The 16267-nt window shown below is 37.0% G+C and overlaps 3 protein-coding genes across 3 annotated transcripts; 2 read left to right on the top strand and 1 right to left on the bottom strand.

Annotated features, from left to right (window-relative positions):
* Positions 1 to 157: 157 nt before the first annotated feature.
* On the top strand, positions 158 to 1603 carry LOC110782814 (aspartic proteinase CDR1). The gene has a single exon (XM_021987061.2). The coding sequence runs from the start codon at positions 175 to 177 to the stop codon at positions 1468 to 1470; it is 1296 nt and encodes a 431-aa protein (XP_021842753.1). The 5' UTR covers positions 158 to 174; the 3' UTR covers positions 1471 to 1603.
* A 2582-nt stretch (positions 1604 to 4185) lies between these two features.
* On the top strand, positions 4186 to 5758 carry LOC110782854 (aspartic proteinase CDR1-like). The gene has a single exon (XM_021987101.2). It carries the CDS (start codon positions 4373 to 4375, stop codon positions 5666 to 5668), a length of 1296 nt encoding a protein of 431 aa, XP_021842793.2. The 5' UTR covers positions 4186 to 4372; the 3' UTR covers positions 5669 to 5758.
* Positions 5759 to 7290: 1532 nt separating this feature from the next.
* Positions 7291 to 8415, bottom strand: LOC110782813 (metalloendoproteinase 5-MMP). The gene is made up of 2 exons (XM_056834899.1): positions 8004 to 8415; positions 7291 to 7613 (listed from the first exon to the last, which is right to left on the bottom strand). Exons 1-2 carry the CDS (start codon positions 8366 to 8368, stop codon positions 7538 to 7540), a joined length of 441 nt encoding a protein of 146 aa, XP_056690877.1. The 5' UTR covers positions 8369 to 8415; the 3' UTR covers positions 7291 to 7537.
* Between the last annotated feature and the right edge of the window lie 7852 nt (positions 8416 to 16267).

Here is a 16267-nt window from a genome sequence, read left to right as displayed (position 1 = left end):
TAGACTGCTTCAACTCTAGATAACTTTGAATTGTAGGTCACTCTTGCAAAATGTTCCAAGTGATTGAAGTGAACAAAGACAAAGACCTAAGACTTTAGGAGTCAACTTTTGTCACACATACTTGCTTCACTTTGTTATAAAAGATTAAACCATTTACCATCCTCACTAACCAACATGCATGCTTGGGCGAATTTTCTGATACTTTTGCTAGTATCATCGCCGTTTTTCTTACAACTATTGAATCCAACCCAAACCGAAGCTAGAAATTTAGTTTCCCATGTGTCGTTTGAGGCTGATCTCATTCGTCGTAGTTCACCACTCTCTACCGATTACGACTCTTCAATGACACTACAACAACGCCAATTGAGAGCAGCCCTTGGCTCAGTCTCTCTCGGCCATAACATCCGACTGTCTTCTTCATACTTCGATGAAAAAGATGTTCAAACAGATGTAACCCCAAACGGAGGGGATTATCTCATGAAGATCGCGGTTGGCACTCCACCGGTGGAATTCACAGCTGTTATCGACACTGGTAGTGACCTCATTTGGCTCCAGTGCTCACCTTGCCAGCGTTGTATCGAACACGACTCTCCATTATTCAACCCAACCAATTCGTCCACCTATCGTACCATCCCTTGCAACTCCCAATCTTGCACCTATCCAGATTTTGACAGTGGTTGTATTCCAAATAGTATGGGTAGTAATAATGAGTCCTGTGTTTATACATCCATTTATGCAGATGGAACAATAAGTACTGGAATCCTAAGTACAGACACCATTAGTTTCCCTTCAGCGACATTTCCATCCTCAATAATCGGGTGTGGGTATGATCAACAAGGTAATCTGGGTATCCATGGGGATGGTATCGTTGGTCTCGGGCTTGGGGAATTGTCACTAGCCTCACAGTTAGGCCCAAATATCAACTATAAATTCTCCCACTGCTTGAATCCCCTGACTTCAAGTGTAGCCGGTAAGCTCAAGTTCGGGGCTGATGTAAACCCCGGCGCAGTTTCAACTCCTTTTACAACCCAAGACCCTCCTACATTCTACTCCCTCACTCTCGATGGTATTACCGTTGGAAATAGTTCCGTACCCGTAGGCCGGGATATAATCATAGACTCTGGTACCACACTGACTTTCTTACCAACTAGTATCTATGACAGCGTTAAGACCGCGGTGAAAGATGCTATCGTGGATACACCCGTGCCAGACCCGAATAAAGCTTTCGAGCCTTGCTACGAGACGCTTCCCTCGGGTGTCCCTGATGTGGTGTTTAATTTCAAAGGGGCTGATGTTGTGTTAAAGGATGTCAATACTTTCAAGACAATTGGGAACCTGAGTTGTCTAGCAATTGTACCTTCAGATGATTCTTTCACGTTTGGGAATATTGCGCAAGTCAATTTTGAGGTTGGCTATGATTTGAAGGCTAAGCAAATATCTTTTGCTCCAACAGACTGCACCAAATATTAGTAGTCTAATTGTATTTTATAAATTATAATGCATGTATGCTTTCCTTAATTTTGTTAATTTACTTATGATATGATAGTCCATTGTGTTTTGTTCCACAAATTAAAACATAATTTAATATACAAGTTTTTTGCTACATTTGTTTAAGCATTGGGGTCGAAAAATATGCTATCTTGTCATTGAAATCAAGTGAGTTACTCGAGTATTTTACAAAAAACTATTGTAATCAAAATCGTATTTAAGGATGAAATATTTCACATCGTCTTGTATAAACCTAAAACCTCCAATTATTTCTTTTTTTTCTTATTAGGAAAAGAATTGGATAGTGTTGTAGGGTGTTACTAAACACCGCCCTATGGGTTTGGCTGGTCGTTGATCGAGGATAATTGACACATGATCCGCCTCAAATAAACTTATGGTCGGTCAAGTCGTGGGTTGTGTCGAAAAAATGGACACAATACATGATGGGTCGTGAGTCGTGTTGGGTTGTGCGGGTCGAGTAGGTTATGACAGGTTTTGGGGTCTAGTGTGACTCCTATAGGTTAGGTGGGTTACATGGGTTTAGATGAGTTTTGGGAGCTGATGTGGGTCAGGTGGGTTTTGACGATTACTTAAACTTTAAAAACTTACAAATTTTATATGAAACATAAATTAATTAATTAACTTTTATATTTAAACAATAAAATTAGAATATCTAGCATTTTAAAATTACAACTAGTTTAAATTAGGATGGAGAGGGTCAGGTGGGTCACAGGGTTAGATCCGTGTGTTGGGTGGATGGGTTCGTGTGTTGGGTTGGTCTGGTGTGCCATGGTGAGTTGTGTCGGGTCCGATAGGGTGGGTTGAAAGGTTGTGTTGAAAAAGCTCGACCCACGACACATCCCAAAAAATAATCGGATTGGGTGAGTAGTATCATGGATCATAAATGGGCCCGACCCATTATGAATTGTGTCAGGCTGGGTTGGGTTAGACCCGACATATCCGTCCCACTGTCCACTTGCCATCTATACATGTAGTAAATATTACTCACTATCGCCCATGAAAAGGACAAAATTGCCCTTCTTTAATTACGTTTTCTTTTACTTCCTTACTCTCTCAACGTCCTTCACCACCACCAAATCACCAATTGACAACCTAGGTTGCACCAAAATGGATACGAATATAAGATACGAGTACGAGAAAACGCCATTTTAAAATGACGGACACGTGGACATGCACGAAAATAATAATAAAATAATATAAATATTAAAAAAAATCACAATCATTCATCAAAACAAAAAAATAATTATATTACCCTCATATAAATTATTTTATCTTACTTCCCAATTACAATCACCAAATATAAAGTATCACAATTGATTAATTAGACATACGAATCTGCATATATCATAAATCGACCTTTTATATTTAAAATATAAATATGTGCTTACCAATTAAGACAACAGAAGCAACAAGAAGATAGGTTATAGATGTGAAGAGGAAGTATTGACAGAAGCAGCACAACAACAAAGAGTGTGAGGGTTTGAGTCTTTGAGTCTTTGAGAATGAGTTTTGTGGGCTTACAATTGGACCTTTGAAAGAATTGAGAAAAGAAAGTAAAAACTTAAAAATTTGACTAATATTGAAATATGTGTCCAACAAGTGCGTCCTGTCGTATCTGATCGATCCATGTCCCCGTGTCTAAATATTTCAAAGAAATTCGGACACTTGATTTCGCGTGTAGGACACATATTTTAGCGTATCCACGGAGTATCCTTGTCCAATACGTGTCCGACACGAGACACACGGGTCAGACGATATATCCGTGCTTCCTAGTTGACAATCACTGCCACCACCAACATCCTCCACCAGACACCACCAACAGTCAACTACCAGCACCCAACGATCTATCTCACACACACACACACACACACATATATGCACCGATTAGCAGGAAGTGGACCGAGGCTGATAGGTACGTCTTGGTTTGATCAACTGATGTTTGTGATGCAGAGAAAATAAAGGCATAAGTAGCGAATCTGAGTCATTGCGTCCTCTATGAACTGAATGTAGCGACTTTGTCTTCAAACTCTTTAATGCCTATAAAAAAGTCACCCACCTTCGCACACTTAGTTATCCTACCCTATAACTTTCGGTTACAAAACATGTATTGATTTTGAGTAGTATAGATTACATAATACAACTAGGTGTCTAGGTTATGAGTTAGAGAGTTTATATAGTAGTACACTCTGGACATTTGCAGAAAAACCCAGAATATAGATCCAAAACAAATAACCCTGGTATAGACTAAAAAATACCGTGTTGGACCGTTGCAGATTTACATTAAGGGGCTTGGCCAATGTTACTATTCATGGGGGCTAACTGAAAGAAGAGATTAGAAAAGATAAACAGAAGATATTAGAGAAGACAAACGAGCAAATTAGGCTTATTAGCTGGGAAACGTGCATATTTTGGAGTTGAGTACATGTTTTTGTCCTCCTTTTATCATGTTTTTGGCTAGAAGTGGGTCTATAAGATCGAGAACCTTCATAGTTTCATTGTAATTGATTTGTACGTAGTATTGCAAAATGCCAATTTCATGACGAATTTTTCGGTCTACCATGTGGTAGTAGACTGCTTCAGCTCAAGATAAGTTTCAATTGTAAGCCTTTCTGTTTTTGGCGAGAATGCATGAGCCAAAAAGGCAATATAAATTACAAATACATAATGAAAATTCGAACCTGAGACATATCATATACGTGCCCTCAATCTTAACCACCACCTTTACATAGTGTTCCAAGTGATTGATCTAAGACTGTATGAGTCAAATTGTTTACTTGCTTGGCTTTGTTATAAAGCTTTAAACCATCACTTGTTAGCCATTCACGCATTTGCTTACTCAAAATCATAATCCTCAATAATCAACATGCATGCTTTGGCGAACATTCTGATACTTATGATGCTAGTATCATCTTCTTTCTTACAACTATTGAATCCAACACAAACCCAAGCTAGGAACTTAGTTTCCCATGTGTCATTCGAAGCTGATCTCATTCGTCGCGGTTCACCACTCTCTACTGATAATAACTCTAAAATGACGCTACAACAACGCCAACTAAGAGCAACCCTAGGCTCAGTCTCACTTGGCCATAACATTCGACTGTCTTCTTCATACTTCAACGAAAAACATGTTCAAACAGATTTAATCCCCAATGGAGGTGAATATCTCATGAAGATCGCCATTGGAACTCCACCTGTGGAATTCACACCTGTTGTTGACACTGGGAGTGACCTCATTTGGCTCCAATGCTCACCTTGTCAGCGTTGTATACATCAAGAGTCTCCATTCTTCGACCCCGAAATTTCTTCGACGTATCGTACCATCCCTTGCAACTCGCAATCTTGCACTTATCCAGATTTAGATAGTGGTTGTATTCCAAATAGTATCACTAATAATGAGTCATGTGTTTATATATCTATTTACGGAGATGGAACGAAAAGTACTGGTATCCTAAGCACAGACACCATTAGCTTCCCTTCAGCAACTTTTCCATCCTTGATTATCGGGTGTGGGTATGATCAACAAGGTCATCTCGGTATCCATGGGGATGGTATCGTTGGGCTTGGGCTTGGGCCATTATCACTAGCCTCACAATTAGGCCCAAATACTAACCATAAGTTCTCCTATTGTTTGACACCTCGGACTTCTAGTGTTGCTGGGAAGCTTAAGTTCGGGGCTGATGTAACAGCCTCTGGAGTAGTATCAACTCCCTTTACAACTCAAGACCCTCCCACATTCTATTTCCTCACTCTCGATGGTATTACCGTTGGAAATAGTTCTGTACGGGTAGGCCGGGATATGATCATCGATTCTGGTACCACACTGACTTTCCTACCAACTAGTATCTATGACAGCATTAAGACTGCTGTAAAGGATGCTATTGCGGTTACAGCAGTGCCAGACCCGAACAAAGCTTTCGAGCCTTGCTACGAGACGCTTCCCTCCGGTGTCCCTGATATGGTGTTTAATTTCAAAGGGGCTGATGTTGTGTTAAAGAATGTCAACACTTTCATAACAGTTGGGAGCCTGAGTTGTTTAGCAATTGTACCTTCAGATGATTCTTTCATGTTTGGGAATATTGCGCAAGTTAATTTTGAGGTTGCCTATGACTTCAAAGCAAAGCAAATATCTTTTGCTCCAACAGACTGTACCAAATATTAGTAGCTTAACTACTACTATTAATTGTATTCAAATTGATATATGATTTCCTTAATTTTGATTACTTATGATAATCCATTATGTTTTGTTTCATCAGTTAAACCAATGTTTTAAGAAACAAGCTTTTTTTTGATACATTTGTTCAACCAGAGTGGTCGATAAATGAAAAGTGATTTTAGCACGCTAAAAAGTAATTCTTGCATACTCACTATAAGAGCATAATTTCTTATACTCTACTCACATCTTGGTATGCCAAAAAAAAGGGTGAGTAAAAATCAGATTTCGCCATACATATTATATTTTGTGTTAGAAATTAATTGAGTTACTCAGATTATCAATCCATGGACTATGGACTGTGGTGCACATAGAGCATGGTGCACCAAAAGAACATATGTGCATAAGCAAAAGAACATGATTCTACGGCAAAAGAACATGTGATATAATATTTTACTTTTTTGTTATAAAAATAATATATTATTTTACTATTTATCGAAAACCTAAATTAAAAAAATACTCATGTTCTTTTCTCGTAACCGGATGTTCTTTCAATTATATACTAGTGTTCTTAAGGTGCACCATGCTCTATGTGCATCATGGTCCATCTTCTAAATTGCGAATCTTCGTTCCCAATTATCTTTTTTGTTATGGGAAAAGGAATTGGAGGTACTCGAGAGGACTAGGGTCTCCTAACGTTTTTTTTTTTTTTACAAATTTTTAAGAAAGACCGCCTAACGGTTAGACCATTTTATTGTCACCTAATAAAACTAATTAGTTAAGCAATAAACCAATTAGTTAAATAATGAAATTGATTAATTAAGCAATGAGATCAATTAGTTAAGGTTTTATGAATTTTAGTTAATAATAAATCTGTTCAAAAATAATAACTATTCGACTCATAAATTTAACTATTTGTCTTTATACCTTAACTATTTTGTAATTCAATTAGTTATGATTTTATTACTTTTAGTTATGTTTTACACTAGTTTAGTTAGTACCAAAAAAGATGTCTAACCGTTAGACGATCTTACACAAAAACTTTTGATTTCTTTTACCTTTTAGAAAACCGAAACACAGAATTCTAACAAATAACTACTGTTCACAACATCAGTTACAAATAGGACAGTAGAGAAAATCAGCTGATATGAGTAGCAGCATAAGGGGTCATTTTTTCGCATATCAGATATGCGTGGCAACACACATATCAGCTAAAAGACAAAAAAGAAAGTACCATTTATGTTAAAATAGTACCATTATGTAAAAAAAGTATCATTTTTGTTTAAAAAAGTACCATTCAATTTCTTTTTTTTCCTATTTTGTCTTTTGATATGATTACTTATAACACAAAGTTTCACCATTGATTCAATAACTAAACTGCATAAGTCCACTTAACAAGTCCAAAAGAGGTTCCGCCTTAAAACCATATATGACAATAAGGGGAGTAGCCCCTTAGTGTTATTAAGTGATTAACTCTCTTCTATTTTGTCAATGTGGGACTTTCACATGTGATGTTTCATGGGTCAGATCTTAACAGACAAACACTACTAGTTGGTTCTATGCAGTACAATGATTATAGCTTAAATTTGTTGAAAGGATCATTCGATCCAATTGTTATGTACGCATTATGATTGATACGGAGTATGACTTTTTTCATTAATTTTGTTATATAAAAAAGGGGTAAAATACCATTTCTTTCAAAGGGCAAGCCGTTTACTAAAACAGAAAATGAGCATACATTTCACATATTGTAAGTTTAACATATATCGTAAGCAATAACGGGCGGGTTTTAGTTAGAGCCGTATAAGGCTTGAATGCCTTGAACGTCGTCCACTACGAGCTCTCTCTTCATCTCGCCTGGAGCAATATACGGATACATCACAGCACTCTTATCTCCACTATGGTCGAGGCCGAGGAGGTATTTCTACCATTCATAATGTCCGCACACCCACATCTACACAAACGAGACAACACTATATATCATTTCATTACACTTATACGTCCAATTTTATGAGCAACTGCCTTTTAAGTTTCAACTTCTACGAAACACTACCATTTCACACAAAATGTTAACTTTTATCATTACACTCCGTCCTATTGGACTTATTTTGACTCATTTTATATTATCTGAATGTAACTGAACTTATCTGAACTTATTTTATCCGAAAAAATTTATTTTGTCTGAAATAAAATTATTTGTTTATTAATGTTAATTTCTTGTGAAACGATAGTGGTTCACGACACAAATGAAATAAAAAAAATTCTTATTTACATAAGGTAGTTATTCACAAAAGTTAAAACTCAGAGGAATAGTTGTTCAACAATAGAAAATCGATTTCCTTACCGAGGTTTCATCATTTGTTTCATCGTAGCAGCATCCAAATACCCCGTAACATTTAACCTATAATTCTGCTGGTAGGTTATAATCGCCTTTTCGAGGTGCTCGTCAAATAATTCATCATCTTCTTTGATAGACTTGGTAGTAGTTACCTCATTTTTGGACACTTGGTGATTTTGGAGATACCCAAACTTTGTAAGGTAACTTTTGAGCTTGTGAAGGCCATCTACATTTTGGCCCTTCTTGCATCCTTCTAAACTCTCTAGGAAGCTAAAGGGGCTAGCATTTGGTTTTGACTGGGTTGTGTGTGGAACCAAAGTAAGGAGCACTAGTAAAATTGCACAAAAAATGTACGTTGTAGTAATTGCCATATCTAAATTTTGGTTTGTTTAATGTGTTTGTGGGTGATTAGCAGATTATGGTACGGCTTACTTATAGGTGTGCAAAGCTTGACTCACTATTAACAAGTCGTTGCAATTTGCACAATGGCTTGTGTGACGAACTTTCATTTTTGTCTAAGCTATTTTGTGCGGAGATTGGAGTCCCTATCGATAGTACAAGTTGCTGCAATTTGCTGGTAATGACTTTTCTTAAAAGGTTACGTACCGTCTCCGCTGTTGAGAGTTCCTCTGATTTTCTTGGGGTACACATGTCAATGCACATTTTGTATACTACGTAGCTAACATCTCTAATTACATGTTAGTAAAAATTACGTCCCTTGCTATCTCAAAGAGCGCTTCTTATCATAAAATTAATATCGGGAGTTCATCAATTCGTATCCATATTGACATATGATCAAAACTATTTATTGATAGTTTTAAATTAGGTTTCCATGTCGAAATCATCAAGTAGAATAAACCATGGTCCTCCAAATAAGGCTCATTATAATCACAAGATTGCGTAAATTTACATAAGAAAACCTTCTTACCTAGATCAATCACTTCCAACGATCCTTTGATATGATCCTCCACATCGCACGCACTCTTGATTCTATAATTTGGCTTGATGTTAGACTCCAAGGCATTTACCCGTTAGGGTTAGTTTCCATGGTGATCTCAATCTTTCCGACGTGACCTTATTGAATTAAATCTCCCTCAGGTGCAATGATCTTCCTTGATTCAGTAAATCATTGAGAAGATGTTGCTACTGCCTCTCTAAAAGATTGTTTGGACTTGATCATAGCTCCTTGTGTTACATCTCCCTTATTCTTATCATTATTTTTCACTAGATCCAACGTAGAGACATCATTCGGAGGATCAGTTGGAGATCTGATCTCCACCTCCATGCTATAGAAGTTGTCAAAGTGAAATTGTTTTTTTAGGGTTTCTCTCACTATGTTTTCTTGATTACTCGGTGTCCTTTAACTCAGTACATGACTTAGTGCATCAAGTTACAACTTTCTACTCATTTCGGTTGAATGTAGTACTTTTTAATTAATGGTACGTGGACAACGTAGTACAAGACTCGAAGTATGGCTTTTTATTTTCCTTTTAGAGTGTATGAAATTTTTGGTTGAACGTAGTATATACGTTTGTTAGATAATGCCTTGAATCGGTCAAGTCCCTTACTGCAACGTCCCACATCTGTCTAGAGAGTACTATATAAACTCTCTAGGTCATAAACTAGTTGTATTATGTAATCTGTACTCCTCAAGATCAATAAAACTTTTCTCCCCTCTGCCTGTGGACGTAGCTAACACATTGTTATTGAACCACGTTAAATTCTCTGCGTTCTTTATTACGTTATTTATTCTTTCTTTTGCATCCGTTATAACATCATTTATTTGCGTCTTTATAACGCACTTCTGGAGGTTAATGTAGATGCAATTATGTTTGGTGAGCGCGCTGAATTTGATCAATACCATGTTAAATACTTTGTAACACCCCGACAATTCCCTCTTTTCTAAAATAACCTTTTTATATAAAACGTAGAGAATTATCAAGGCATTATCGCCCGTGTGAAAACGTATCGGCTTATTCAGAATTTTGCAGCGGAAAACATAATAACTAACTTTAATAATTTAAATAAGTCAACTACGGAATAAAATCTAAAACCAACCGACAAAACAAAGTCAACGTAATTAATTAAAACAAAGTTCGAGTCTCTTTAAAACAGGCCAAACAAATTCAACATCAAACTTAAAACAAAACAATTTAATAACTACACAGCTCTTCAATCCCGAACCCCATGATGCATCACCTTCAAACCTGTAATGGACGATGCTTATTGATCCCTAGAGACTGCTCACCAAGATTGGGTCATCACAGGATCAATAAGGCATAGCCATGATCAACATGCACAAACAAAGCACGTAATCAGCAAAGCTGAGTACTACATACTAAAACAATAATAATCCTAACATGATACTATTAACGAACAACCCTAACATGATACTAATGAACATAAACAAGGGCAGACAAAACATGATAATTTGACGACCATACTTAACTAGACTAGGCTAGACTGGACTTTAATAACAATAATATTATTTTAGTTGAAATAGACAATGGGCCGAGTTTTCTAGCTAGAGGCTTCACTAAGGAAGACGAGGTACGGGCGCGACTCCGTAACCTCAGTGACCTGCGATATCGAGGAACGTTTGAATAAAAATAGGACACGGTGATCAATCCGGTCCGAATTAAAGGCCATGGGCTACCACCATGAACCCCAACTCCTGTTTGTCCGTCACTTTAGACGTGCACAGTCTAAAGCTATTGCTACTCAGTTTCACTTTACATGATTTACAAATTGACACCCTGTTATGACTCAACAATCACATAAGGCATACAATCCACATTTATTTACAACTGTTTTTATCTTGGAATTAAGTAAGTGATCACAAAGGCATCAAACAAGACTCATTCCAATTAACTCCAATCCTTCCTTTAATACTGATCAACCCTGTATATGGGTATAAGGTTTCAACTTACTAAATGAGGTCCTCGGCCCTCATAAAGTAGTGAAAAGCTAAAAGGGAACAACAATCAACTGATCTGAATTATATACTAAGTAATCTAGTGTTCCCAATCAAACATGTTTGCATCAATCATCCATACTAACATGTTATAATCCTCAAAATGCAATATAAGTTCAATATGTTCATCCAACAGTATTAAACATGCAATTTCAACCTGACTAAGTTCATCAACAACATCAACATAACCAAGTTTATCAACAATTCAACATGGTTTCCACAATTAACACACATTCCAAGCACACAGGTATGTACGTACCTTGTGTAAACAAACTAATGGGCCACTTTAACACTTTCAAAAGTCGCTTAGAGAGAATTCTCCGCCAAGAATTAAGGAGGAGAGAGGGAGGCTGCCGGCGGACGAGGGCACGACTGGAGGCGTGGCTGGGCGGCAGGGTTGCACACGGAGGTGCGCTGGTGGTAGCGTGGTGGTGCGGCGCAGCAAGCATGGCGGCGTCTCAGCGGCGCGGAAAGGGGGGTGGCGCAACCGCGGTGACCAGGTGGTGGTGGTTGTTGTCTCATCAAACAGAATGACGAGTGAGGAGGGATAAAACTAAAAAGAGAATGAAAGAACAAGCGAAGGAGAATGAGAAATACCGACCGTCGGATCGAGGAGGAACAACACTGTGGTTGACGGCGGCGGTGGCTGGTGCGGCGGTGCAATGAGAGTCCACGTGAAATTGAAGAGCAGGGTTTGGAACCCTTTTTTTTTTCTGGTTCACGTGAAGTGAAAAGGGTAAGAGTTTTGGGTAATTTTCTTTGGGCTTTTTCCATGTGGGCTAGGATTAGGATTTGGGTTTTAGTATTTGAATTCAACACCGCTTATGATTGTTTTCTAAATTCAACCGTGTTTTCGTAATTCAAAAAAAAACTTTTCAACATCGAATTCTTAAATTATTTTAATTTCATAAATCGTTGAAAATATTAAAATGTAATAAATAAATATACGTAAATTATATATTTATTTTCAAAATTCATAAATTCTTATTTAAATATAAATAATATACGTTAAAATATATTAATAAAATTTATTAATTTACGGGGGATTACAATCTACCCCTCTTAAAAGAAGTTTCGTCCCGAAACTTGACACGAAATTCCCCACATTTTCCCCAAAAGCTTTTAACTTATTCTTACTAGAGAAGTACTTGTGCCACCTATGTGCACTCTTTTGCCAACTCAAAGTTGTTTGTGTTACGCATGAACACCTTTTCTTATGCGGAGAGTCTATTTGCTTTGCCTAAACTTGTAAAATTTGCTAAAATAAGCATAAAATGCATAAAAATACCATAAAAATAGGTAAAAAGCGCGAATTTCTATCGCATTCTACCCCTCTTAAAGAAAACGAGTTACGCCCTCGTAACTCATCCCAGGGAATGACTTTGGATATTTATACTTCAACGAATCATGCCCCCAAAGCTATATTTTCACTAAAATCGTAGCAAGTGGGATTTCTACACTTCTTTCCACACAATGCCTCAACAGTTTCCATCTTAAAGCTCGCATAGTAACTATTGTTGCAAGAAATTCAATCGACTCTAGGTGGTTTTCCCAATTACCCTTAAAGTCAATAACACAGGTTTTCAACATATATTTCGTTAGTAATCTCAATCTGTCTATCGGTTGCAGGGTGGAAAGCAATACTCATTTTCAATGTCGTCCCCAAGATTCACTGTACCTTTTTGCCAAGATTTCAGACTTTTATGGTCGGTAAAGATCTTAGTTTCATAAGGTTTCAATTGACGCGACAACAGCTGCGGAGGTCAAATGGTCTTTTAAAATCTAGAAGCTTCCTCACTTTTCTCACTTCACTCGAATTTCGATTCCTTTTTCAACAAGTTTGTCATTGATTTTGCTTCCTTCCAAAAGTCTTTCACAAACCTCCTATAATAGTCAGCTAAGCCTAGGAAACTTCAGATATCAGACACGTTCTTTGGAGTAGGTCACTCACTCACAGCTCTAATCTTAGCAGGATCTACAGAGACTCCTTCTGGTCAACCTTTTTTTTTTTTTTTTTACCAAACCTCATTATGCCTTTCATGGATGTATAACTCTTGGGCTTAACTCTTAGCACTTTCACCAATTCATACATTCCCATCTTTTCAAGACAACAAATGATTTCAAACGATCCTAGACCACTCAAATCTTCTCTTAAATTTATTCCCTTACGTAACGTAGTTTTCAATCAATTTAGTCCTTCACTTTTCCGTCGGTGTCACTTATACACATATGACTTCAAGATTTGTATACTTCATCTAATAAAACTAGATTCTTCCTAAGCGTCTCCAATTAATCCTCAAGTGTTTGTCATGCTCTTTCTCATTCCTTGCATAAATAGGGATATCATCAATAACATCATAACGAACTTAATTCGGAATTCGTAGAAAATCTCATTCATCAAATCCATACTTATGGCAGGTGCATTGGTTAACCCAAACGACATTACTCTAAACCCATAATGACAATAACGAATCCTAATGAGGTCTTAGGCCTTTATCAGCTACTCTCAATTGGTGATACTTCGAACACAAATCAATCTTCGAGAACACATTCTCGCCATTCAACTGGTCAAATATGTCATTTATCCTAGGCAAAGGATACTTGTTCTTGATGGTGTTTAGCTCCCTAAAATCGATGCATAATTCCATACTCTTATCTTTCTCCTTAACAAACAACACAGGATCTCCCCACGGTGATGCACTAGGCCTAATATACCCCTTAACGAAACAACTCTTGCAATTGTGTCTTAATTTGCTCATTTCGAGAGGTGTCATTCTATATGGTGCCTTAGTTATAGGTGTCGTTCCAGGAACTAAGTTTATAGTGAACTCAAAGGCTCCAACAGGTAACATACTTGCAATTTCACTCGGAAACACGTCAATGAATCCACTCACAATGGCAACACCTTCGATTTTGACTCCAAGTTCTTTATTCACCTTTAACACACTACAGAAAAATAGTTCACGCTCCCTATTCATCAATTTCCTCACTCGCATTACAGAAATAGCCAAAGGTTCTTGGACTTCCCAAAACATCTATACGAGGTCAATCTTCCAATATGGTTCCTTACATTTACTTTCTGAATTTCACAGTATGTCTATCTTAGCCTTGTACAAACTTAGTCCATTCCATCCTAAGGTTTATGAATTCTTGTGCCTTTTGCTTTCTCATAAAAGGAGTTTCCTTAAGGCAGTAACAAACGAATCCCAATTGAATCTCTCAACAGCGCTAAGTCTAACCCCATTTTCTCTCCACCATAAATCAGCTTCATCTTCCAAGTAAAGGGCAGCTTGACTTACTCTCATACTCTCAGGGCAACTCACAGCCTCAAATAGTTTCTCAAACTCCCTAATCCAGTTTTCCAGGAAGGTTGGGTCGGCTTGCCCCTTGAAGTACGGTGGCTTAACCTTAGAAAGTCTTTCAAACATTTCCCCTGCAGAGTCGGGGCGCTCAGTTCTCTCTTGGGTTAGCTTTTCCGCCAAGAGGCGAATCGCAGCAGCTAGATCATTGTTGTTGGCCATTCTAGAACGCGACCTGCAATTAGTATGTTCTACTTCAGGTTTGAAACATCACTTACGTTATCCCATACAATTTAATACTTGAATTGACCATAAAGATCGCCTCAACCAACAATGTTCACATTAATACACATCATTTACGAATGCACGACAATCGTTTACGAAGGTGCAACGATCGTCTATAAGATGCAATAATCATTGAAAAATAATCATCCTTAATAATTCACGAAAGACATTCTCACACTGCACCTAAGGCATAACATTTTGAATCATATTGATCATGAGGGTCTAGATTGGCCCTCACTTCCTTTATGTACTCAAATTATTTAATATTATTGTGGCAATTAAATTGATCCACAATTCACATTGAGTATGCAAACAATTAATCCACGACGTACTACCTAGAGGTTGGAGTATTATGGAATCCTCAAAATAAAATAAAGAATAATTCCTTGAAAATTTTAACTTTTATTGCTAACTCCATAAAGGTTTATTACATCCTTGAAAATAATAAAGAACATTTCAAACTTCAATAAACTTTAACTTTAAACTATTGTAGCTTCGCTACTTATTCTCTAAAACATAAAAGAGTTAAATTAACTATTTATGACTTCAAAATATTTGTGGCCTCTTGCCTATCCATTGCTCCTGAAACTTGCGCAGTGAAATTTAGATCTCAAAATCATCAAACTCTTCCTCAGGGTCTTCATCTTCTTCCATATCTTCATCTTGATTAGGCTCATTTGCCACCTCCTGCTTACTTTCGAGATCTGCATCTGAATCACTAGAAATTTCAATGGTTGGCTCATGGGCCACTAGGTTAGGATTCTCTGCCTCAACACCTACATTCTCATTCTCCACAGCTACATCATTTTCCTCTAGGTCATTATTTACACTTATTCCCATAGGTTCTTCTGTAACTGAATCCCCAACATGACTCCCTACGATTTTACCGTCTCTAAACCCACTTTCTGCCGCTTCAATAATGGTGGTCAGAATTTCTGAATCATATTTCCATCTACCATCCCAAGTTCCATATTTAGCCAGGTTTGGAGTTCCATTATCAGAATGCATGTCTTTAAAATTTTCCTTGAGTTCTAAGTATGGAAATTTGTTAGGTAAGCAATTCATGATAGTGGCTGCTATGGTATCCTTTCTCATTAAGATAGGTTGCCCTTGAACTTTAGCATGATATTCACATCCAAACACAATTTTCTTCACGTAAATGTCAGGGGTCTCTATATCAAGTTTCTCGAAGGATCCTATGTTGGTGTACTTGGAAAGAAACATTTTATTCCTGAAATAAACAATTCCATGTCTCACTAACGATTTTCCAACCAAATTATAAACAAAGTTCAATAATGCAATAAGTTTGGTGGAAGCAAACAATTCTTTATGCACATTTAAATGTAACACTTAAACAATTAGTACACGAACGTTCATAACAATCAACTTCTTATCATTGACTAGCTACTAATGCACATATAATTCTATCTTATATGCCCTTCTTATACTACCCATCTCTCATAAACTAAAGCATTGAAATAATTTAAATAACAAAGTAAAAGGACGATAATATAAGAAAATTATAACATAGAATAATAACATAAATAAAAATATAAAATAAATAAAGTAAAATAAATTAAGGAAATGCGTAGCGAATAAATTCGAAAATAAAGTTATTAATTCGAAAAAAAATTATATTTCCTAAACAACGAATTCTAACTCTTGAAACAACTTAAAAAAAATTGAACTCCTTTAAAAAGTGTACTCATTAT

The sequence above is a fragment of the Spinacia oleracea genome, chromosome 1 (assembly GCF_020520425.1).
Source record: "Spinacia oleracea cultivar Varoflay chromosome 1, BTI_SOV_V1, whole genome shotgun sequence".
Taxonomy (NCBI): domain Eukaryota; kingdom Viridiplantae; phylum Streptophyta; class Magnoliopsida; order Caryophyllales; family Amaranthaceae; genus Spinacia; species Spinacia oleracea.
This window is presented reverse-complemented; position numbering and strand designations above follow the sequence as displayed.

Coding starts and splice junctions, on each gene's coding strand:
- LOC110782854 (XM_021987101.2), top strand. CDS start 4,373: ATGCATGCTTTGGCGAACATTCTGATACTTATGATGCTAGTATCATCT.
- LOC110782813 (XM_056834899.1), bottom strand. CDS start 8,368: ATGGCAATTACTACAACGTACATTTTTTGTGCAATTTTACTAGTGCTC. Junction 7,614..8,003: donor AAACAAATGATGAAACCTCG/GTAAGGAAATCG, acceptor TCGTTTGTGTAG/ATGTGGGTGTGCGGACATTA.
- LOC110782814 (XM_021987061.2), top strand. CDS start 175: ATGCATGCTTGGGCGAATTTTCTGATACTTTTGCTAGTATCATCGCCG.